Source organism: Pezoporus flaviventris, unplaced genomic scaffold (assembly GCF_033815535.1).
Source record: "Pezoporus flaviventris isolate CSIRO_AGI_PZ_B2104156 unplaced genomic scaffold, CSIRO_AGI_Pfla_v1 ptg000070l, whole genome shotgun sequence".
Classification (NCBI taxonomy): Eukaryota; Metazoa; Chordata; class Aves; order Psittaciformes; family Psittacidae; genus Pezoporus; species Pezoporus flaviventris.
Genome location: NW_026892618.1, coordinates 563,472 through 587,833, shown reverse-complemented (window position 1 = coordinate 587,833; position 24,362 = coordinate 563,472). Strand labels below are relative to the sequence as shown.

Here is a 24,362-nt window from a genome sequence, read left to right as displayed (position 1 = left end):
CTTGTTAACAATTGTTAGCTGACTTCATTAGTCTTTGGACCAAGCTTGCATGTAAATATACAAAACTGTCTTGGTTATTTGCAGTTAGATGTTCTTATTTTTTTGGAGACTAGCTTTCAAATAAAGCACGGCATACTTCAACCCTCTGGGCGGTAACTATTTCCATTGATTTGTTTAGTGCAACTGTAATGTAGTTAGCTTGATACTTCTGCCCTTGAAATTAATAGCAAAAATTCCTGCTGATTCCAGCAGCAAAACCAAATCTACACCATAACAAACCACAATTCCCCTACTCCTCCTTCCCTCACCAAATATCATTAGAGAAAATTAATTTTAAAATGTTCTTTAATAATCTCCTGAAAGACATTTACTCTTTCAATTAAAATGTACTTTTTAAGTGTCAGAAGTTAAGAAACAGGTTGCTTGATATGAGAAACAAAATACTTTGAACAGCGGATTTCTTTTCAATCTGTGCTTATGCCAAACCTCTGGATAGAAAGGAGATATGTACATGGTATATAGTATATTGCAAACACTAATAGCATTTTGAAAGATCAGTATTAATGCAATTTTCCTGCTTAAATGTATCCTTTATGTTTTAGGTGGTATTAGTTAAAGCTTATTATTATGCAAACGAAATGAAAGAGCCTAGGGAAATAGGCTGTTGTCAGATCCCACATGACGAATTGTAACTTCAGGCATCTCTGTTTAAATCTCTCTGCTAACCTGTTCCCAATTAGTGACATCTGGGACCAGATTTTCTTTCATTTGAAGCAGAGGCTTTAAGAAGTTTCAGCTCTGGGGAAAGAGAAAAAACGAACACATTAAAAAAAGGAGACAGGAAATGTAATAACAGAAAAAAATTTAAGTCCAAGTCCTATATATGATTTTACAAGCAGTGTCAGAATATTTTTAAGTATTACAGCTAAGTGTAGTGCTTTATACCACGTGTTAAAGTTCTGATTTTACAGTGACTGGTATTTTTCCAAGTCTGTTTTAAAATTTTGGTTAGGATTTTTTAAAAATCTATTTTTTTTTCTTTTTCTACTTTTAAAAATAAAGATATGAACTAGAATATCTTTGAAGAAACACGAGTAAAATTCCTATTCTACATATAGAAATACAGAAATACAAAAGATACTACACCTTCTTATTTTTCTAAGAGCTGGAAATCCTCTTCTGTTGTAAAATGGCAGAGTTTTGTTGAAATCAGTGGAGCCATGAGGATTTACACATTGGAGAACTTTGACATACATATATTTACTTCCTTTGCATTTTTGGTTATGACATGACTTCTGTTTTTCTTCATGCCATGAGTGACTTTTTAGATTATGTATCTGTTCAGTCTTTCCCTGAAATTATGGCTAGAGTGCAGGAGTCCTGAGGCAAAACATCTAACTTGCTGAAATGTACAAATGGTCTTTTAAACAAGAATTCTTCACTTTGAGGGACACTGAACATTAACTTCACATGTATTTCAGCTGGAACTGGGCATGTGTTGATCCAAAACCCAGGCCAGCATAAAAATGCATACATATATACATAAATACACAAACAAGAAAAGAAATACATACTCAAACTTCATATTTATGTGGTGTTTCACAAATAATTATGAGTGCTTTTCATACATGTTAGGGTCAAAAGAGAAGGTGGTAATTTAAGTAATTTTTGTACGTGTCTCCCAGAAAATACATATCCTGTTCTCTTGATAACTAAGACTACCTAAACAATTCATTGTACAAATGTGTTATAGTATAAATGTACGTAATTCATTGTATAAATGTGCTATAATGACAGCTCCAGTCCCACGCTGCAAAGGAAATGTCAGCCCACTGTCCTATGTACAATGGAAAACAGCTGGTTTGTTTACTTTTATTTGAGTCCTCTGAAGCATAGAGGAAATCTCCAAATAAAATACAACCTATGTGGTAAATGGGAATGCTAAAGCCAAAAGTAGCACAAACTGAGTAAAATGTGAGCCACACAAACTCACACTGGCTGATGAGCATTTTGTCATAGTCTAAAAAAAGAAAAACAAACAAAAAAAAAACAACAAAAGAAAAACAAATTTTGAACATTATCACATGGGTCAGAGATAAGACAGAAGACATTCTTTGTGCATTCTGGTTCTCAAGTAGTATACAACCTTTACAATCATAATGTATAACTTAAAATTGCTGAAGGTTCCTGTATGTGTTCCTCAACTGTGTCTGTTAATAAGAAAGAGATTACAACAAACCCCTTTTATATTACTCTAAACAGAACAAAGGAACTTTAAAGTGACTTTATTAATCAGTGTGTCACAGAAGCAGAGAGTACCTGTGGAATACAATGGCTCCAGGACAGCCACAGCAATCATCAGAATAACATTGTTTTTTACTGAAAGTGCATATACCATTATTGCGATTTTTTTACTGAAAGTACATATACCATTATTACTATTATTAGTTACTGTTTATATCAAGGCAGTATCTTGGAGTCTGTCTTTCCAAATGGGATATCACAGTGCTAATGTCCATGTAATCAAATAAAGGAGTGACGCTACCATGTATAGCTGTGCCTGAAACAGATTATAGTTAGCTAACACAATGAGCAATAGTCACGATGATGTGACAGTATATTTGCCTGTAGTCTATTGAAAGTCCCTACTACTGTGTCGTCCCTCCTGATTAAAGGGCACATGGGATGCGCTTTCCTGAGATACAAGCACACTTTCATGTGTATTCTTCAAGAAAGTAATTTCTGAAGAAAAATTCAGTAACAAGCTATTCAGCTTTTTAAAAGGAGAACAGTCACTGCCTCTTTCACAAAAGAAATAAACTCAGTATATAGGAGAAACAGACTGTTCCACTTTTTCAACTAAGGTTAATTTTAGATGTATAAAAGAAATGCTGATGTTATTGTTCATGTCCATTTCCCCAATACTGTGTTGAACAGAAAACCAGCAGTGAAAACTGTAGGAGCTCCAGAATGAATTTTGTTACTAGAAATGGAACAGCAAAATAGAAGAGAATTTATGAACATTTCTTGTATGGTGGGCTTTTCTGAAAAAGGAAATATAAACATTGTACCAACATTTGTAACAACAAATTAGGTCAAAAGGACGTCAAACTGTGTGAGCTGTCAGAATATACAGAAGGAGGTATGAGTAGCATGTATGTGAAAAAGATTCTTTGACCCATGATGGAGTCTGGCATAGGTTAGCTTTTAAATAGTACTTGAGAAATGGTAGTGAAAGGCTACAGTTCCCAACATATGTTTTGTAAAATGAAAAGCATGAGTGAGCTTTTCTGTTTAGGACACTATATATAAGACAGTTCAGCAAAGAATTTAAGGGCATTAAGTTAATAAGTCTATTAAAAAATGATGAAGTGTTCTGCTATATTGAAATCAGACTACATACCATCTCACGGGATCAAGGCTTACAGCACTCAAATAGAAATATTAGCATTTACTTCAGTGGCAGTTACTTGCAAAGTGGAAGCTATTATTAGCTTTGCTGGTTCAGAGCAAACAGTCAAATTTCTTTCACTTAGGAATAGAACAACAGTAGTTTAACATGTATTGCAAAGTTTCCCAGAGTTCAAAAGAAAAATGCATCTAAATGGCTAGAGACACTTACCAAGAGGACACAGAAATATATTCAGTGACCACTAACATGTGTCTGCATTCAGCATGTTTATCAAAGCACTTTAAATGTGGAAGATTATCAGTGTATCATAGAGAACTCCCTATGGTTGGATTTTTAGGGGTTTTCTTGCATTATGACAATGTTGCTGAACTTTCTGTTACATATTGAAGGCAGTTTCTTGTTATCCAGTGATAGTTCAAGACCTGGCTTTCAATACTTTTGTAGTAGTCAGGAAATGGGCAGAATTAAGTTACAAACAATGCATCATATAAAATAGAATAAAACAAAACCGGTCATGATTGCAGTGTATAGCTAAGCAGTAGGATATGCAATATAAGGTCAAATTATGATTGATACTAATGAAACAAACAAAACAGTGCTGGCTTTTGGTATTGCTACTGCTAGGTGAAATAGATCGGAGGAGCAAGGTGCATTATAACTAAATGAGTGTAGAAAAGTCAGTAGATTACTAAAGTAGATTGCTTAGTGTTTGACTAAGTGGAAAGTGCAGAAGAGTTATCTGTGTGTCTACGTACTGCTTTGTGCATATATCTCCTTTACATTTAATTTTTTCTATTCATAAAGTCATCTTTATCTTTTGATGGGAACAAGCAATCTGAATGGTCTGCTGTAATGAGTGTCATGCTGTAGACATATCTTTAAATAATCCTTAATTCTGATAGCTTCAGGACATGGATACAGAATAACATACTAATATTTCACCTAATTTTGTATACTTTACTGCATTTATAGTGAAATGTCAGATCTGACGGTAAAACATTTAACTGGTGCTCATTTAAGACACATGAGTTTCTTTCCGAAACTGAGAATGATTTTTTTTAATTTCTATAAAAGCAAAACTGTCAGTGAAACCATTGGAAGATGTAAGTCTGCATAGGTGCTTTCATTTATAAAGTGAGGAGGTTTGTTTTACTGCAGGGTAAAAGTTTGGGGCTAATTTATGGTGCTAGCTTTGTCTTAAGTTTTTGGCAAATTCTCAAGAACAACAGCCTTAGTAATTGTGCAAGGTCAGTTCAACTTGTAAGCAGTCCAGCTCACGGTCATAACAGAGGCAGGCCAGTTTCTTAGGCAATCTGGGTTTTCCTTGTAGGGAAGAGTTAACAGCAGAATTGGCCCCACTGAAGCCAGTGGGACTTTTGCCAGTGATTTCCATAGAGCCAAGATTTCGCTCATCTTTAGTAGAGCTATTAAATGCAGTATATTGCATAAATGGAGGGGAAAAGTGAAAGATACCGATAACTTCTTATTTTGGATTCATGTTAATGATTCTGCAAATGCTTTTCTTACTAGCTATCTGCTTTATGAGAGTTAAGACTCAATTTATATTACTCCTGAATATACAGGGAATACACCTATTTAATGGGAAATCTGAAATCTTGAAAGAATCCTGTTTTCTGACTGGGAATAAAGCTAATAATTACACACGCAAAATAGATCCTCATAATGACTAGCCTGTATGTTTGTGGAAAGTTTCAAAAGTAAAGTACAAATTATGGAATAACTATCAAAGCAAATGTATAGATCTACTATTCAGCTGGAAATTTGCCTGTCTGTACATTTCTATGTATATAGAAACTTATATGAGAACTATTCCGAACACTAACATTATTCTAATGTAGACAATTATATAGGATGCTGCTTTTAAATGGGTGAAATAGAAGTTGAGCTAAAATTGCCTCACATTACTTCATGCCACATTCATGAAAAGTTAATGGCTCAAGCTTGCTAGCTTATAACAGCTAACTCTTATGTATGTAGCTTGTTTAATTTTATGGAGCTCAAATCACTTTACAAATTAGGTTATTCCTAGAGATAAAATGAGGCACAGACAGGTAAAGTATCTTGCCAAAAGATATCTCATAAGCCAGAGGGAGAGCTGAAAACAGACCCCCTCTTAAAGTCTGCTCAAACTTGCTGTTTAGCAGGCCACATTTCTCACAGATAAATAATTCCTAAATAATTAGAACTTGCATTAGGTTGGGGTTTCAATTCTGAGAGCAGACCGAATGTTTTTTCTACCTCCTGTTGGTACGACTTTCTGCTGTCTCTATGTCACATGCTCTTTCTTATACGTTACACTAGGGACTATTCTTCCCTCTAGTAGGAAAATCTCATTGACCCAGTCCCAAACTCTATGACCAAAGAACAGTTGTGAAATCACAGCTGAAAGAAATAGGAGTGGGAGGAAAGGGTTTTCTGGAGTAAAATGGGCAGTACAGGGTGGTTGGTTTGAGGTTTTTTATGTGGAACCTAAATTCTGTTGCTAGGTCTGCTTCCAAAGCTCAGCCAGAAGCTAAGAAAAGAATGGCAGAGTAGTCCCCGACAGGCAGAAAGCTCAATTATTATGCAAAACTGGAAGTACACGACAGCTTTTCTCCAAAGACTCTGAGCCAGTCTCCTCATCTATGTAGTCTGTGGCTAATGATGTAGTATATAAAAATGAAGATGTCTGCCCTGAGACCTAGGAGCCACAGGGTATATGCAACATGGAACAGCTTAACCCATTAAATTAATTTAATATGGCTAATCTGTTTACTTTTCTTTTTGCAGCTGTCCAAAGATATTCTGATCCATTCACCCTTCCAATTAAAAGCCAGTGTCCACCAACTTTGCATATGCCACATGTCAGCCAGTTTCTATAGCATTGTGCCAGAAAATATGGTAGTTTATAATACTTTTTTTCCCAACAGCTTGCTACACCACAATAACTTTCCAGTTAATTTGTATTAGGTGCCCTCCTATAGCCACCACTCAGAACTGTGTAAGCATTGCGTAAATGCAAGGCCCACTCACTGTGTATATTATTAACATGTGTTTGTAGAATCAGGCCACCAAGGATGATCTTGGGTTCCTGGGACAAAGATATTACAGCCCAGGGCTGTAAAGGCTAAAAGATGTGGTACATTAAATAATGTTTGGGAACCTCTTTAAAAGAAACTAAGGCTAAGGAAAAGAAGCAGAAGCTGTCTATGAGGCTGAGGGAAAAGGAGGAAACCGAGCATACATGAATTTGTTATAGAGCTTTATCAGTGTTCATACTCTTTCCACTGACTGTCTGCTTATACTGAGTTTAAACTGCAGTTTCTATTGGTAAAGATCATTTTTTTCTGGCAGGCTGGGAATGTTTGTAGATGGATAGGATGGCTTCTTTCTTTATTAGTCTTGTGCAAAAACTTTTGCAAATAATACAGCAAATTCATTAAACAATTATGAAATAGCTGAATGAAGCAGGTTTCAAGTGATCATAAGGGAATGTAGAAGACTGTGTGCTCCTGATTTTAAGCTGGTAGATAGAACAAACTCTGGAATTTTATTTATGCAAACCTGTAATGTCTTATATTCACTTGTATATTTTCTGTTTCCCAAAAATCATTTGGTCACATACTTGGATATTATTTTTGTTTGACAGGGATGGAGCTCAGATTTATCAGGGATGTCAGGAATTGAAATGGCTTTTTGCCAGAATTGCCATTTACTTTATTGCTGGCTTTTCCCCACCCTTCATAATGAGATTTCATGTTTGTTTGAACAGTGAAAATAGCCATTGCTACAGATGCTGATTAACAAATTTAAGTCACCCTCTGTGTGGTTGCAGCTAAAGTAATGACTGATCCCTGCTGTTGTTTGTTAGATTTGTGAAGGCCCCAAGCAAAGTCTAAGGCATATGCCATTGTGCCCTCCAAACCGTGTGTGTACGACTCAGACTGATCTCCAGCTTATCCAAAAGGAGGCCAGCCTTCCTAGGCCTTGAGTCCTGGAAAATGCCTTGCCTATTTGCACATAAGACTAGCTCTGCCTGCAGCAACATGAGTCTAGAAGGGGAAAGAAAATTTATGGGAAGGGGGAGATCTGAGAGACTGGGAGGATGCATCCCTCAAAGGAGAGTCAGGAAATGCCCCATGAATGTCAGATTGAGTTATTCCTGATTTCTACAAGTAATGCCACAAGGGAAATGACATGGATCATCAAAGCATTCCTTTATACACTAATAAACTCCTTCTTGTCTTAGAAGCAGACCCTACACATATTAATAGAAAACTAGTGTGTGTTTCGAGTATCCAAGATAGCTATATAAATTTTGCTTCATCAGACAAGAAAGAAAATGTAGACAACACTTATAGAATGGATACAAACTCTAAAATGGGTAGAAACTCAAAATGCTTAGAAGCAGTGCTGTTGAAAAGGGCTCAAGGTATGAGTCCCAGCCTGGAATATTTAACTGATTGATGCAAAGAGAAAAAAAATGGTCAGAGATTAATCTAGCAGTGAAGGGTTTGTCCGTACAAGAAAAGCTCTATAAAGTAAGCCAAGCCTCTTCTAACAGTCTTTAGGTATTTGAAACATAGAGGCCAAGTAGATACCCTGGTTTGAATACAAGCATCTGGTAGCAATATGGTACCCATATGGTATATGTGGCTTGGGCTCTTGGCATCCACATAAGTATATATATGCATATATGCAATATTACTTATATAGGTACTACATATATAAGTAGGTATTATATAGGTGTTATATATATAGTAGGTATTGTTATATAGGTATAAATATTATATTATTTATATAAAGAACAGTCCAAATTTAGGATGATTATAAATGTCATCAGACATTGCAATTATTCTGGAAGAAGTCCTGAGCCAGTCCTGCCTGACTTTAGAGATGCCATCATAAGCCATATGGCATAAAGGTGGTGACTATGTCAGCCATCTTAGCTAGACTTGGAGGCACAGTTTCGTCCACAGTAGGGAAACAGGGAGGTCTCAAGTCCTCCCATCCTCCTTTGCTTACTTAGAGCCTGTAAGTAAGCAAAGGACTCAGGCTGGTATCCATTTGGTGTGGATAGTCAGTAGTTTGGGATTTGATAATGAAGATTCTCAGTAAATCATCTTCCATGCATCTGTAGCACTCAGTGATATATCCTTCCTATTAAGAGGGAAAAAAGGCCTTTTTATGCATGTTTAGTGTGGCACATTTCCATAACAAGAACCAGTATTTTTTTTGCCAAGAAGTTTCTCTTCTTGGGCCCTATGGCAATGGAAATTAAATCTAACTACAGTTAGATTTCATTTCTCTTTTCTCTCTTGCAACATTCTTCCTGAAAACAGAGAAGACACAGCAATTTCCTTTCCCTCTCTTTTGCTCAACTTCTGGGACAGATGGGTGGAGAAGAAAAAATCAGGATATATTTTACTCTGCAGTAAAACAGAGGAGCTGGAAGACAGAACAGCTGGGACTACAAGGCAGGGGTTGATGTCCTTACACAGGCTTATTCAGGCCATCTCAAGAATTCCTGTTCCTATGAAACTAAGTAGCCAAATGACAATTGTGAACTTGCTACCATAGATGGTTAGATTTGTTAGAGTAATTATAAATTCTTTGTCAGGCTACTTGTATGTATCTACTCTCAACAAGACCCTTGGAAATGACTTGCGCAATAATTTGTTACGCTGTCATTACTCATTAATCTGAGCTTCTGCAAATGATTTTTATTCTTCTGAAGTACAAATAAAATCCTCATTAAAGAATTTGTTTGTTTTAAAAGCTACACAAAGGATTACAGGGCTTTTGCAAACAGATGTAAGAAAAAATGTGGTTATGCAAAACATTCTCTCACATAGACTGTTACTTTCTACTGACTTCCAGGACTTTTTGAATTGAGCCCGAAGTGCATGGCTTAGCTCTCTACAAAGGTTGGGGTCAGTAACTGGAATCACATGTACTCAAGACCACTGAATCTGATTGTAGGTGAGAGTGCCGATTTATACTGGAAATGTGTATTAATATTATGCAAAAAAAAAAACCCACCCCAAATCAAGGAAAAACCTACTATCAGATCTGCAGATGACCATAGCCATGATGGTTTCTAGAAATATTCTTAAACTGTTCTTTGAATTTGCTTTATTTCCAGTAAACAGGTTGTGGAGGCAAACTAAACAGGAACAAGGAATAACCTCACTCTGGAGTAAGAATGTCCACACATGGTGTTAATCAGGGTAACTTGTGTGGACAAGCTATTATGTGTGACTTTACATGGTTTTTATCAGTTGAGTTGGAAGGCACCATGAGAGGGTTAGTGGAACCAGGTTCAAAAGCAACAAAAGGAAATGGCCCCTCACACAGTCACTGGTCGATCATTGCAACCTGTTGCCAAAGCATATTTTGGATGATAAAAGTTTTCAAGAGCTCATGGGGAAACAGGATAAATAAGTGGAAGAGGAATTCACTGAAGGCTGCTAAGTACACAGAAACCACATTCCACTGAGGAAATGCTCTAAACTCAAAGCAGCTGAAGCCTGGGACAGCAGTTGGGAGAATTATCATGTATGTTTCCCTTGTTCATACTCTTCCTTTGGAGACCATCTAGGATCATTGCTGAAAACCGGCTATTGGGATAATTGAATGCTTGGCAGTATGGCTATTTTTATCATAGAATAGTAAAATGATCTGGGCCAGAAAGGACCTTACAGATCATGTAGTTTCAACCCCCCAGCCAAGAGCAGGGACACCTTCCACTAAACCACACTGCTCAAAGTCCTATCCAGCCCCATTTATGTTCTTGAGTAAGAAAAGGGAAGAGCAAGTAACCTGGTGCTGAACCAAACATGCACACTTTCAACTCTTACTGCCTTAACTACTTTTCCCAGCTGGCCATTTTGAAAAGAGATACTCAAAAATTGCACTACTGAGCAGCTACAAGAGGAGCAGTCTAACCAGAGTCCATGTGGCACAGCTACCGAGTAAACACACACTGATTTCCAACTGTTTGAGTAAAACTGAGGACAAAGTATAGAAGGTGATGAACTCTCCATTTGTTTCCATGCACATTTGCCTGCAAATATTATCCTCCTCATTATCTTGAAGATCTTTGCAACAGCATAGCCAACTGGGTGCTTTCAACTCCAGCTCTTCCTTTGACCACTATCAGTGTTTGTGTTCCTGTTTAAATAAGATAAGGTGGTTTAAAAAAAAAAGGGGGGGGGGGTGTAAGATGGGGGGGGAGGGAGGAGAGAGTAGAGCTGACTGCCGCATTTGGGTTGAAATTCTCATCCTGACTTTTTAAGGAACGGGGAAGGAGGGATTTCCTCCCACCGCCCCCCCCCCCCCCCCCCCCGATGAATTTCATTGAAAGATTCTAGACTATCCCTCCTTTATAAAATCATTTTTTATTGACAAAGTTGTGTTGGAGTAAACTCCACGGAAAGACCGAGAATGGGGGTTGAAAATCTTCTCTACAGAGGTTAAACCTTTCCTTCTCTGCTAGGTGGCTTCTTTTGTTTTGTTTTGTCTTTCTTTGTGGCTTTCTCCTCCTTGGCACCGAGAGAAGTCGCTGCGTTTCTCCTTCACAGAACCAGTCACGCCGGCCCTAGGTTCACGCTGAGGATCTGTAAAGTTTTCCAGCTAAAGGGAGTCAGTCACTTTTACAGCGGGGGGTGTGTGCGTGGGGTGGCGGGGACAGAGGTAGGGTATCAGCAGCAACGGGGCTCTGCCGCCGAGCTGTAGTGGCAGCTCTGCTCTGCTGAGCACTTGCAGGCGGTATAATTAACCAGGCAGGCAGTGAATTAAATCTTTGTAAAGCCCACCGAGTGGGGGGTTCCTGCAAACTTTTCCAACCGGTCTCAGGCGGCTGGGATAACATCAGAAACAGCAGCAGCAACAAGCAAAAAAGAAGGAGCCCGCTGGACGCTGCAGAAGAGCCAAGCCAAGCTCGGTGTGAGAGCTCCCGCTGACGGGCAGCTGCGGGCGGCCGATGGACAACCTCCGCGGGGCCCGGCCGCTTCGGCTGCTCTTGCTCCTGGCGCTGGTGCCTTCGCTCCGGGGCCAAGGTAAGTGCGGGGAGCGGCACGGAGCCGAGCCGCGGGCGTCCGCCGGACTGCGCTGCGCCTCGCTCCCCCTTCTCCCGCCGCCTCCCCGGCGCCCGTGGGCCCGGCTCTGCACCCGGGACTAGCGGCGGGGGGGTCCCGGCCAGGAGACTGTGGGCGGCGGGACGCCTCACTGCCCCAGTGGTACCCGCTCCGGTGGGAGCGGGAGGCAGCGCTCCGGACAGCGAGCTGTGTGTGACCCGCCGCTGTAGGTCCGTAGGGCAGTTGGTCCTCTGGGCTTCCTCTGATGTCCCTGTCCCCGACCCCCCCACCTTTCCCGTACCCCTGGGGCGTCCCGGGCAGGCTTTAAAGCGCCTCTGCCACGTTCAAATGAGCTGAAAGGCGTGGCGTGCACCGGTTCCGCAGCAGCTGCCCAGTGCTGTCGGCTCCTGCTGCCCCCGGGGCCGCCGCCCCCGGAGCGCTTTAGCTGTGCTCTGGCGGGTCGATGCGAGGCTCCGCAGGGACGGACTTGGCCAGCAGGAACTGGTGAGTGGGTCCTTTGCGAGGCCGAGCAGCGCTGTCCTCCCGGAGAACCAGCCGGCCGGGACCCCGGGGGCGGCCACGGGGCTCTTGCAAGCCGATGTCCCAAAAGCGTCACCAATGTCCCTTGTCGGAGTGTTGGCGCTGTCGCACGGTGCCCCTCTGCAACGAAAGGTGCCCGGTGCATATGGGGGTCGGGTGAAATCGCACACCGTGAAGGTGATGTGTACCAAAACGGGTGGTCAGGGGAAGTGTCAGGTCTGATCTGCAGGGGACCAAATTACATCCCCCCCCCCCCCCCCCCCCCAAATGGGAAACAGGAGCAGGAGTTACGTGAAATCTCAGTGGAGCAGGAGGAATAACAAAGCAAAAGATGCAGGCTTTTTGAAGATAAAATGTGAAACATTTATGAATTATGGGGTGTGATGTAGTTGCTTTTGAAAGCAGGGATCTGTGTCCAGGCCATGGCTCCTTTCCCATGCTATGCACTTTTCCCCTGTTGTCTCAATACCATATAAAAGAAAAGGATATTCAGTTGATTTAATTCAGTGTAGCAATCCAATGCAAATAGAAGTGGTAATATATGACAAAGAAACTACTTCTCATATGGTGATAATGAATTTGTCATAGCTAACAGATAAGTGACTTTTTCTATTAGAGTAACCTCGAGGGGGCCATTCAGACTTGAAGCTTGATTGTGCTGTAGTCCAGGCAAACATTTAGAAACATCTGGTCTCTGGCATAGGCCTAACAATGGTAGACAAAAGCCAGTGTTCTGGCTCTTTGATTTTCATATGGAAGAGCACTACTCACAAATATCCTTCAGCATATTTGCTTTTTGATAGAGATGTTAGCCACTCCTTTTAAAAAAGGAGGGAAAAATAAAGGTTAGAAAAACAATATTTAGTGCCAGAATCTTCAGATCGCTCCTACTTTCTCTCAGATAACAGTACATCACCAAAAATGTGGCTTTGATGTATCACAGTGATCAGACATGGTAATTTTAAGCATTCTGAGTTATGGTAAAACATAGAAGAATTTAATCTTGTAATCTCTGCACATTTAACCTTAATTACTGGACTGCTTCTTAGAAAAAGGATAAGTAATTAGATATATAAGTTCAGGTTTTCACAGGTTTTTTTTGAACACAAAATATAGCCAAATTTGTCTGGAAAAGGTATACCAGGTTTTTATTCTCCAATAGAAATCCATACTCTAATTCCCTGAGAATTTCTACATCCATAGAATTCTGAATGCAGTACACTAGCTAAAATTAGATTTAAATGTCTAAAACCAGACAACAGTCCTTGCTTAGGACACTACATTTTGAAGGGCAGATTTCACTCAGGTGAAATAGTTATTGGTAGTTGTAATTGCTGTAAGAAAGATACTTTTTTTTTCTGCATTATTTCACATGGCCATCTGTGTTTTGCAGGTAAATGAAGTAACTACCTTGTGAGATCATGTTGTTTAAGTGCAGGCTCTTTGGGAGCGTGCCTCCTTTCTTCTGTGTGACTAGAATAAGGGGGTTTGGGGCAAAGACGTGTTCCTAAGTGCTTTGGTGATATAATTGCCAAGTTACTAGGACAACATATTTCTGACACAGCTTCCTCCTAAGCTTTTTACCATCAGGTTTCTTGATTGCTTTTCATTACTAATGAATCACCAAATCATCAGTATCTATTAATTAAAGTCCTCATTCTGAAAAAAACCCAAGGGAGTGCTGCCTTCAGTGTAACTGTCCAGTGCATATGAATATGAATAAGCACATCATTCTTTGCAAGAGTAGGGGTCTTAAAAACCTTCTATAATGCAACCTTATTTTATTGCAAAATTTGCATTTTTAAACCATTTTTTGTTGTTGTTTTCCTTATAATATAAACTGCCATCTACTGAAGAATACAAATTGTTCACATCATTATGTCCAGTCACTGTCTGAATAGTTCATCCTCTAGCTGCATCTTTGGCATGTCTTGGTACTACAGGCACAGACAGTTTAACTTACTAAACATCTGGAAACATGTCTATTCAGGGTGAGCTTAGAGTTTGCAATAAAAAAAATGTTCCACTGAGTTTGTGGAATGAGTTTTATTTTAAGATTATGATTTTTACATGTGCATTTATAGCAATAAATTTGTAAGAAGTGTATGGGTGGAGGTAGAACTTACAAAAAGCTAAATCTGTGCTTTCTTGCCTTCTATCATAGATAAAATCTCCCCCCAAAATCAGATAGTATCAAAAAATACAGTTCTAAAATGTGAGTGCTATCTCTACGTTAGTTTTAAGTTGAGGGTTTTTGTAATAGTCCATTTTCAGACATGACATTTTATTGCAGTCAGGGGAAGAGCAAAATGTTAAAACTCTTGGTTTTCATCTGTGTAATTGAAAGCAGACTTGTTAGTGAAATCCAAGATGAAAATCCATAAACTAGCTTATCAAGTTACTGCAGTATATTTATATCACTGTCAGATTTCAGGCACTACCTGATAGCAGGTCAATGCATTTTCAAAAGTTATTTATTTATTGTTGCACTTTAGCCCATTCTGCAAGTTTCATATCAACTTTACATGTGTTTTTAATAGATAGTTGTATTGAGACCAACTTGTTCTATAATACTTTTATTAACATTTTCTGAGAGATGTGTGTTAGCCCTCTGGGAGTTGGCAGAAATAGGATTACCTGGGACCATGAAAGAATTTTAGTTTGGTTTTGTGAGTTATGGATAGACCTAAAGAAGTAGGTGACAAAATCAATTCAGTAAACAGAGGACATGGATTTACTAGATCTAGTAAAATATCTGTACAGAATAAAAGGGGATGAGACAGAGAAGATCAAGAAAGAGAGCTGAAATCCAAATAAAAAACCATCAGAGCATAGTCAGGAATTTTAATGGTAACATACAGCGGTTTAGGATGAAAGAGATAAATGAACAAAAGCTTTTGTGAAAAAGGTAGCAAAATGTGATGGTTGGCAGTGACAGGGAGTAAGGAAAATGAGCAAAGTTAAGAAAGAACAAATTAAGAAGGTCGTTTTAGCCAGAATGGGCAAAAGTTCTTGTAAAGCACTCAGAAAATATCAGGCATATATATTTATGGGTTTATTTGATGGAAAGAAGTAGGCCAGCTGTTGAGATTTCAGTAGTCATCACATATAATTAAACTGGGAGGGTGGATAACAGTGCTCCAAGGTAAGATATAGAGGTGAAGGAGCAGTATTGAGAAGATGATTGCAGGCTGAGAAAAGATGGAAAAATTGTCCACAGAGAAGTCCATGAAGGAGTTGTCAAGAGAAAAGGGAATACAGAGGAATAGGGCACAAGAAGCAAAACAAGAATATATAGGAGAGGACGGGTCATTACAGATCAGTGAAGAGCCCTAGAAAAATGTAAAGAATTTCTGGACATAACATTTTGTGAGTAAAAATCAGTTTAGAAATGCTCTGAATAATGTCAAGTTAAGTGGAGGAGTAGTCAAAGTAGTACCTACAAAGATGACGTGGTGGGTAACTTACAGTGACAGGGAGAGTGTGTACAGTAACTGTGACAGAAACCTGCCTGTTTATACACTTGGTGAGGATTTTTGTCCTGCTGAATTAATTTCTGGCAAGTCACTGGAACAGTCCAGTAAAAGTTGCAAAAGTCTTTTCTGATCAACTGCATGCACCAGTCCTAAAGAAGGATCTCCAGTGCTAATGCTCTCCTGAATTCACAGATTTGTATTTGTAATAGACCAGGTTGGATGCAGGTTTGAGCAACCTGGTCTAGTGGCAGGTGTCCCTGCCTGTGGCAGGGGATTTGGAGCTACATGATCTTTAAGGTCCCTTCCAATCCAAACCATTCCATGATTATATTTGACTATATAGTTAATGAAGTGTCTTGCCTTCACTTATTTAAACAGGTAGCACTTTCCCCCCCCCCCCCAGCTCTCATGAATACTTTGTCTCTGCTTTGTGCTTGTATAACCTACTTAAAAATTTTGACAAATTGCCCTTTTGATTTCAAGTATGTGCTGTTGGATCTTAAGAAGATACTGAATTTCTAGATTCTCACAAATTCTCGTGAGAATTCTTTTCAGTAAATCAGATTAGTGGACAATCTTCATTCCAAAGAAGCTGAATGATATCTGGGATGAGGTTTTGGGTACATACTACACAAGTCTAGGAAGTATGTTGTTTTCTGGATTATGGTAGCACCCATAAATGACCCATGCTGGACAAGATTGTAAAATGTTCCCTGCTAAAGGGTTCACTTTTGGCTCTAGTCAAAATTTGGATTGAGACCTTAAGATTAGTAATAAAGCAGTACCTAAAAAAATCTTCTGTATCAATGCCAAAGTAAGTGTATGGATATTGAAATACTTTGCCAGATATATTCCAGATTTTTAAGGTATTTCCAAGGATTTAGTAAGCACTGGAAGGATATACTGTACAAATGCTACCAGCAGTACGTCCATTCAAAATGCTACAATCCTCCAGCTTTGAAGTTCTTATCACTGACTAAATTTCAAGTATTGAGTACTTCTAATATCAATACTTTGGCGGAAAATCTGGAAGAGCTAGATACCAGTTTGCAGCTCAGTATACATAATTTAAAAAATGAGGAAAATCTCATGTAAGAAAAAGTTTTAGTAATGTTTTCTCCAAAACAAAACCTTCTCCAAATCATTGCCATATAATTACATGCAAAAACTTGATCTTTGTTTACTTCATGCTCTGTAAGGTCTGTGGTTCTCTCCATACTTGAACCTTGTCCCACTGTGGGTAAAGTTTATCCCATCTACTTAATGTTTCCAGACTATTCTTTAAATATGACAGTAGTAGAATATGAGAATCCTTCATCATTGTCCATTTTTTAAAAATATATATATATATATTCAGCAATAAACATGCCTACAGAGTAGATCTGTTTCACTTAAGCAGTATATAAAAGGATAGTTATTCTTGCTCATTTTCTGATCAGATGAAAATAGAGAAATCCCAGTGTGAAAATGTTTTTCCTGTAACTATTTTTCATGAGAAAATACAAGAATGCTTAAGCGTATGTATGTTCGGTACTCTGAGACGTGCAGCCTTGTCATATTCTCAGATCCTTCCTATTTCAGTTGCTTTAATTTGAATATATATATATAAGCTTAATTCAAATCCCTTTAAGATTTATCTAAAGACTGTCATTTACTTCAGTATGTTTTGGATTAAGCTCATTATACAAATGAAAAGCATTAACAATAGCTTTATTGTTACCTCTTATATAAAACTTTCTAAGCACACTTTTTTTTTTTAAGATTTGAAATGAAAAATCAAGAGAAGATAGAAAGTTTTTCTTACATGAGAAAGAAAATGACACTTCAAGGTATCAACACTTTGTGAAGTAATTTCATTACATGATTTTTTTCATACAGGGAAGAGTGAAGAACAAAATTTAACATATGCTTGCCCGAAAGAGCAGTTGCTGTTGTTCTCCCAATTATGACTCTTTTTCACAGATTCACCTTGTCATCTTGGTGAGACTGGGTTCTTTAGGCCACCTGTGCCCATCAGAGCTGTGAATGCACTCTTCTTTCATGTTTTTGTGAATATGTAAGGTCTAAGATAGCCATTACTTATACTAAGCTGTTTACATGATGCTGACTTGGTGGGCTGTAGTATTAAGTTTCTCTCAGTATCTTTGTGTCTTCTAGAAATCTTCAGAACATCCTTCAGTCTTCTACTTTCAGTATCATCTTCCAAACTCCAGCATCCTTACAGAAGTCCCCAAAATAATCTACCTGGAAAGATGAAAAAATTCAAGTCAATTTCTTTACAGAAAAGTCATCCATGCACATGAAGTAGCAATCTTCAGACACATAGAAAGTTGTTGAAGTGTGTAGAAGCCTGTGTGTAGAAAATAATAACAAAAAAATTAGGTTTCAGTAGGCTTTTGAAGTGGACAGTGAGGTAATGTATTATTAAACATTCTCTGTCATTGCCTAGAGCGGTTATGGGATCAGCCCCACTTGATATTGTTTTGAACTAGATAGGAATCTGCCTAAAACTGACCATATTTTATCAGTTTTGCCTGAGATTAGCGGGTAAGAGAAGACAACCTCTTGAGGGCTCCTACATCCCTATCTTTTATGGTATTTGGATATATATTCAAAATGCCTTATAGTCTTCCTGCAATAGATGGAGTCACCTTTTCTAGTTTTTTAGTAGCCAGTTGTCTACTTTTTTTGAAAAGTTTTCTTACTAGGCCTGAAGCAAAACAACAAAGCTACAGTAAAGCTCTTACTTTCCCCACCAGAGAAAACAAGGCATGTTGCAACATAACATTGCCTCCCTTAGGACTGTCCATATCACCAAACATAGCAGCTACCTTATCACCAGCTATTGCCATGAATGATTTTAAGAGCTGCTTTTATAAATTGCAAACAGACATCTCAAAATGAGGTTTGGTCATATCTGAAAAATCCCCCTAATTGTGTGATGGCCACTGCTGGTGCTACCAGAGCCACATTCCCCATAAATGAGTGCTCTCCAGACCTAAGAAAATTTCCAGTAAAATGTTGGCTGTTTTAAAACCAACCACAAAACACACTAACGTACCAGGCATTTCCTTTAGGGTGCTGCTGCTTTAGTTTAGTGTGCTAACTGGGTTTCTTCAATGATTTCAGCTATTCTGAAATAATCACACTTAGCTGAGAATTCATCTGAAGTTAAAGGTTCAAACACTTAAAGTCTATTCAGGTCGTATTTCTTAGCACATGAGCTGTAGGTGATTGCCAGTCCTTAAAGATCCAGTATGACCTCCACACTTGGAAGAGAGAAGCACTATTATAATAGGCTCTCTTTGAGGGCAGGCAGTAGAGAGACAGCCTTGTGGGCTGCAACAGATGCACTAGAAATTGCTTCCTGGCTTGTGCTGTTGTGGGTATTACAAGACAGGGCATCTTGGTTCCAAGTTTTATGTTAGGGAAGTTTAGACTGGTATATTCTTTAAAGGAATCTGTAAGAACGATCTAGTGTGGAAGGACCAAGAACAGCTTACTGTTGAAAGGTGACTAATGCCATAGCTCAGCTGTGTCTATTCATCTTACCCCGTTGGCATATTGGCATATTTGATGGGCAGTCTTGAGGTGAACAAGAACGTCTCTGAAGAAAAAGGGAATCTCCTATTCATTTTAGTTCTTTCTCTGCATATGAAGTGGAGGAGAGGCATTTTCATGCCGACTCCAGCCTGAAGAGATCCAGCAAATACATTATCTCAGATGGAGAATGGTAACCGTTTCCTGTATCACCCCATTACTCCAATTCAAACCATTTGTTTCAGGGAATCATGAGGCCTGATTTTCTGGTTTATGTCTTTCTCTTTCACAGCTTCAGGTGTCCTTCACCCTTTCCTCTGCTCTGTGTGCCTAATCCCTAGGTTTATACACAAGATCAAGATGTAACAAGGCTGTACTTATCATGTTAGTCTATTACCAGTTGGACCTTTGAAGTCAGCTGGCTTCTCTCTTGTCTAAACATATCTGGGTCTATTTGATGCCTTCAGTGACCAGCCAGAGTGTTTTTCCATTGCCAGAAACAGCATTTCCACAATTTGTTGTAAGGACAGCCAAAAACTCAAGACTACAAATCCCAGCTGGCAGCACTTGACTGCCATCCCTGCTACAAAAGCAACTGCCTTGTCCACCTAATATTAGCCAGGTGTCATTGTTCCAAGAACAATTGCTTTGGCATAGCAGATCAGGCCAAGCACACTTTGTCTGCCCTGAACCTATAGCACAGTTGAGCCTTGGCCAAAGGGTTGTGCAGTCACTCTGGGCTTTTTTGTCAGGGAACTACAGATGTAAAGGGAGGTTGGAAGACAACGTGACTCTGAATAATACAGGTGATCAACGTGTTATTTTGAGGATCAAAATCCTTATATAGACTTGAGGGTTTTTTCAGCTGACGGATGAGCATCACTAGTAAGAGATTTTCTTGACAGGACAAAAAAGTTTTGTCAGAAAGGTATGCTGTGAAAGTTGAAAGTATTTTTCTTACTGGAAATCTGAATGAATGCATGCCTGTTGTAATCATGAGTTCCAAAAATTCTGGATGACATACTGTTGCTGAAGTATGTTGGAATGGTGCTGAGCTTTCACAGAGCCCATCTGCTGCCTGTGTCTGCGTATGCTGAGAAGTGATAATCATGTTCTGTTTTCTCACATTCCATAGTGCTGAGACTGTGACAGAGTAAATTGAGTGAAGGGAAAGACCTGCACCGCGATTTACAAACGTTATCAATTCATGTCCTTAAAAGATTAAAAACATCTAAATAAGGAGGTGTGACTTTGACCCCTTGACCTGCATTCACTTCCAAATCCATACCCAGCTATAGCTGGTTATGTGGGCTGAGAAGTTGATGAATTTGATGGTCACATCACTTATTGCACTGAAGAACTGGAAAGCTTTACTAGCACTAGTTTGTTAAACCCACCTAGGCTCAGGTGTAGCATAGGTTTGGTATTATCATTAGCTTTATAAATGTTCCACAGGTCAGCACTGAGTAATGAACAGCTATCTAATCCTGCACTGTACATAGGAATTTCCATCAGCAGCCACTGTACAGAATAGCTGCTATTACAGATTGTTACTTAAAAAATCTGTCCCTTTTTGATCTAGATGGAATGCTACTGCCATGAAAATTATCCAGTCCTTTTTACTTCTGCTTATTTTTTTTGCACAATTCCCAGAAACAATTCAGGGTTTCTCATTCCAGGAATCATGCTTTTGGGTAGCATTTTTCAGCTTATCTTTCTTTTGCAGAAAATATTCACTGTAGCAGCTGAATAAGCAATCATTACATCATAGAAGTCTAAGGTTATATAGATTTTAACCACATTCCTTGCTTTGAACTCCCACGCAGTATGGCAATCCTGTTAAGATTAGAAGACTACCTTTTTTTTAAAACAGCCATATGCCTGTACACATTTTGCTGATGCAAGCATAGTTCATTGCTAGCACATGGATGCATCATCTACACCAAATATTTGAATTTGTGTGACCTCTAATCACTTCGTATCTGATAGGTCTTCTTTGACACAGGTTTTAGAGGTCAGAGTTCCAGATGTTTCTACTGTCCTCTTGAGAGACTTCTGAAATCCCTCTCACAATACTACATGTAACACCTTGACATGAGGACAGGGATCCTCGGTTTTTACCATACTAACGCAACTCAAATTCTTTTGGATGCCCTGCTACGCATACTTATTTACAGGGACGAAGTAGTGATAAAGCTGCATTTGAATTTACCTAATATAGACTTGGATTTTCTCAATTGGTCAATTACCATGCACAGTTACTGTATCTGAGTGGAAAGGAAGTAAACATGCTACCATCTTAACAGACCTCTGGTTTATCTTCGTACTTCTCTGTCTTGTGATACCAAAAAGCTGAACAGTAACTTCACAAACTTACAAAATGGACCAGGTAGTGTGTTCCCGCATTTTACAACTTTCCTGTAGGGTTTCTCCCTCCAGATAAAAGGGCACATTTCAACTGGACACAGACAGTATCATCAGCCTTTCCTAGAAGTGTTTTGTCTCTCAGATGCCTGAGATTTCTCTGGCTCGTTTGCATGAAACATTATACACTTGGCAAAACAGTAACAGGCACCAGGTTCAGCAGAACAGTACTGTAATTTCTGTTTGATCATCTTTAGCACTCCAGCTCTGAGGGGTGCCACAAGCAATAAAAGACACATGGTCACATTCAGAGAAAAGAAACCGCATCACTTTCTGCGCAGTCAGTGACATTCTCTGGGATGTCGTAATCAGCATAGTTTCTACCATCTGCTTCCTGCCTCCCTTTCCTTTCAGATATCCTGCATTACAAACCTCTAGTTATGAGAAACTGAAGAGAGGCCATGGCCCCCCATGCTGTTGGTCCCCTGAAGAGGGTGTAAGGAGGCACAAATGGCCTCAGTATGAACTGCTTGCCCAAAGGCTTCCAACTGGGAGCCACATGAATATGCACATGTAAGGTTGGATCCACAACAGTGGAAAAATACAGTTACGAGACGGTAAGTCTGTCCTGGTTCTGAATATTCATTAACAACTCTTCATGCCAAAGCAGTCACAATCGATTCCAATGCAATCAGGAGCTGACTCCCAAAGTGTGAGACATGCACTTTCTCAGATTTTGAAAGAGTAGAGATTTGTCCACAAATGGCCATTTTTAAAAGCAAACTTCAAGGCCAACCTAGAGAAAATGTTTTTCACTGGTTTATTGTTATGTTTTAGAAGAATGGCCTTGAGGGTGGAGTCCTTTTTTTACTGCTTGTTTTTCACTTCCCTCTATTCTCAAGAGATTTTTGGCAGGATCTTTGAAGGATATGAATTGTGATGTCACCAAAACAATGAGTCTGGACCACAGTTCTTCCTCAGAAAACTATCTGAAATCCTTCTTTGCCTGGATGCACTCCTACAGACGAGCTTGCTTAGCTTGGCCTGCTTTGAATTCTTGAGTTATTTGGTTGCAGTAGAGGTGTGTTGCCAGAGCTGGGAAGGAAGAACTGGTGTCCAGAGCCAGGGATTGTCCTTCTGGGGAGGAACTTGGCTAAAGACCCATTTGTACAAAGCCTTGCAAAAACCTGCAGCCAGCTCTGCACTTGAGTTAAATGTGTATCATTTTTCAACACAGTTAAGATTGACTGCAGACAACAGCACTAAAAATAGGGTGATTTGTAACACATTGCATGAAATTTGATGCATATAGCGTTTGTTAGCAATACACCGGCAGACAGAGCACATGAGACAGTGTCCCTGTTCCCAGAGAAGAGATCAGACACAAATACATGTCTTTCAGCACAGGCAGATATTTATTTACAAGACTGATTGTATCATTATGAACTGCAGTTGGCTTTCATACACTGGCACGAATATGGGACTCACTGAGGAATTCAAGAGAAATACTGCTTTGACTTTGTAATGACAGAATTTTGACCATTATTTTGGGTACTCAAGTAAGACTAGAAGGGTGACCTGGGTCATGGAGTACAGACCTCTGTTATAAACTGACATTTAAAGTAATTTTGTTTGTAAGTATAATGATTTTCTTATTAAAACACATTTGGTTTATTTGATCCCGTAATTCTGATTATTGTTTACTACTGTAATATTTGTTGACAGGAACCACATCCTTTAATAAGCTTCACTTATCTAGGCTTAAAATGGTCTATTTCTTCCAATTTTTCCTCATAGAATAGGGCTTTGATTCCTCTGACCATCTTTCTTGTCTTTCTTTTACACATTTTTCCATTTTGATGTAATCTTTTCTAAAGAAGGATGGCCAGAATTATGCTTAATACTCCAGAGCTTTGTACTGTAGATCAGATAATTACCTTAAGAGTACCTAGCTTAAGATGAATGATGCATCCTAAAATCTCATTTAACTCTTTCCATTTTGCTTTGAATTGTTGGATTATAATCACTAGTTGGGATATATACGTTGTTCCCTGCAAACAGCTGAGTTACTTGAGGGAATTATCTTTACTTGCTTATTTGTCCTTTCTCACATATGAAGATCTGCGATTTGAAGTACTCATGTAAACTCTGATGTGTGTCAAAGTAAGTGCGATCATGAACAGATTTAATATTTCCACTTATTTTGATAACTGCAACAGGTTAGGGTTAGGGTACATGAAGAGATGGAAGGAAGCTATAAACCTCATTCTACATCAGGAGCACCTGGGAAATGATGGCTTTGTAACTGGTGTAGGGGGAGCCAGAGGAGACAGATGCTCGTCCTTACTAGGCTCTGCAGGAAGTAATTTGTGAAGATGGATAGTCTTGAATATAATGCTGCTGCTTATTGAATTTTGCTGCTTTTAGATATGCTTGGAGCAAAACTAAGAATGAGAGAATTGTGAGGCATTTTATGATCCAGTAGAGAGATGGTCTGGGAACGACCCATTGTGCACTCCCTGTTTCGCCACCCACTTGCTGTGTAACGTGGCCAAGTAATTTCATCAATCTTTACTTCACCTCCTCCATCAAAAAGAAGTAAATGAGATTTGCCCTCCTCTGTGCAGCACAGCAACCTACAGATGAATGGTTCTTACTTATTTTTTGTTAAGTAATTAGTCAAAAATCATTTAGGTTGGAAGAGACCTCTTGAGATCATACAGTGTCTGAACACTCTCACAGTAAAGAAGTGTTTTGTTGTATTCAGATGGAGCTCCATATAGTATAATTTGTGTCAACTGCCTCTTATCCTGTCAGTGGACACTTGAGAGAAGTCTGGCTCCATTTTCTTCATCCGCTCTTGTCAGGTATTTATAAACATCAATTATATTTCTCCTGAACCTTTTTTCTCCAGGCTTAACAGTTCCAGCTCTCTGTCTCTTCTCATGTGAA

The 24,362-nt window shown here is 39.1% G+C and overlaps 1 protein-coding gene across 2 annotated transcripts in view; it reads left to right on the top strand.

Moving 5' to 3' along the window:
• The first annotated feature begins 10,821 nt into the window (after positions 1 to 10,821).
• FBLN1 (fibulin 1) overlaps positions 10,822 to 24,362 on the top strand; it is an 81,290-nt gene continuing 67,749 nt past the window's right edge. The window contains exon 1 of one of the 2 annotated variants that reach the window (XM_061472025.1): positions 10,822 to 11,472. In XM_061472025.1, the coding sequence (XP_061328009.1) occupies positions 11,397 to 11,472 (76 nt within the window). In that variant the 5' untranslated portion in view covers positions 10,822 to 11,396. The remainder of the gene's footprint in view (positions 11,473 to 24,362) is intronic. The other variant, XM_061472024.1, reaches the window with a different exon arrangement.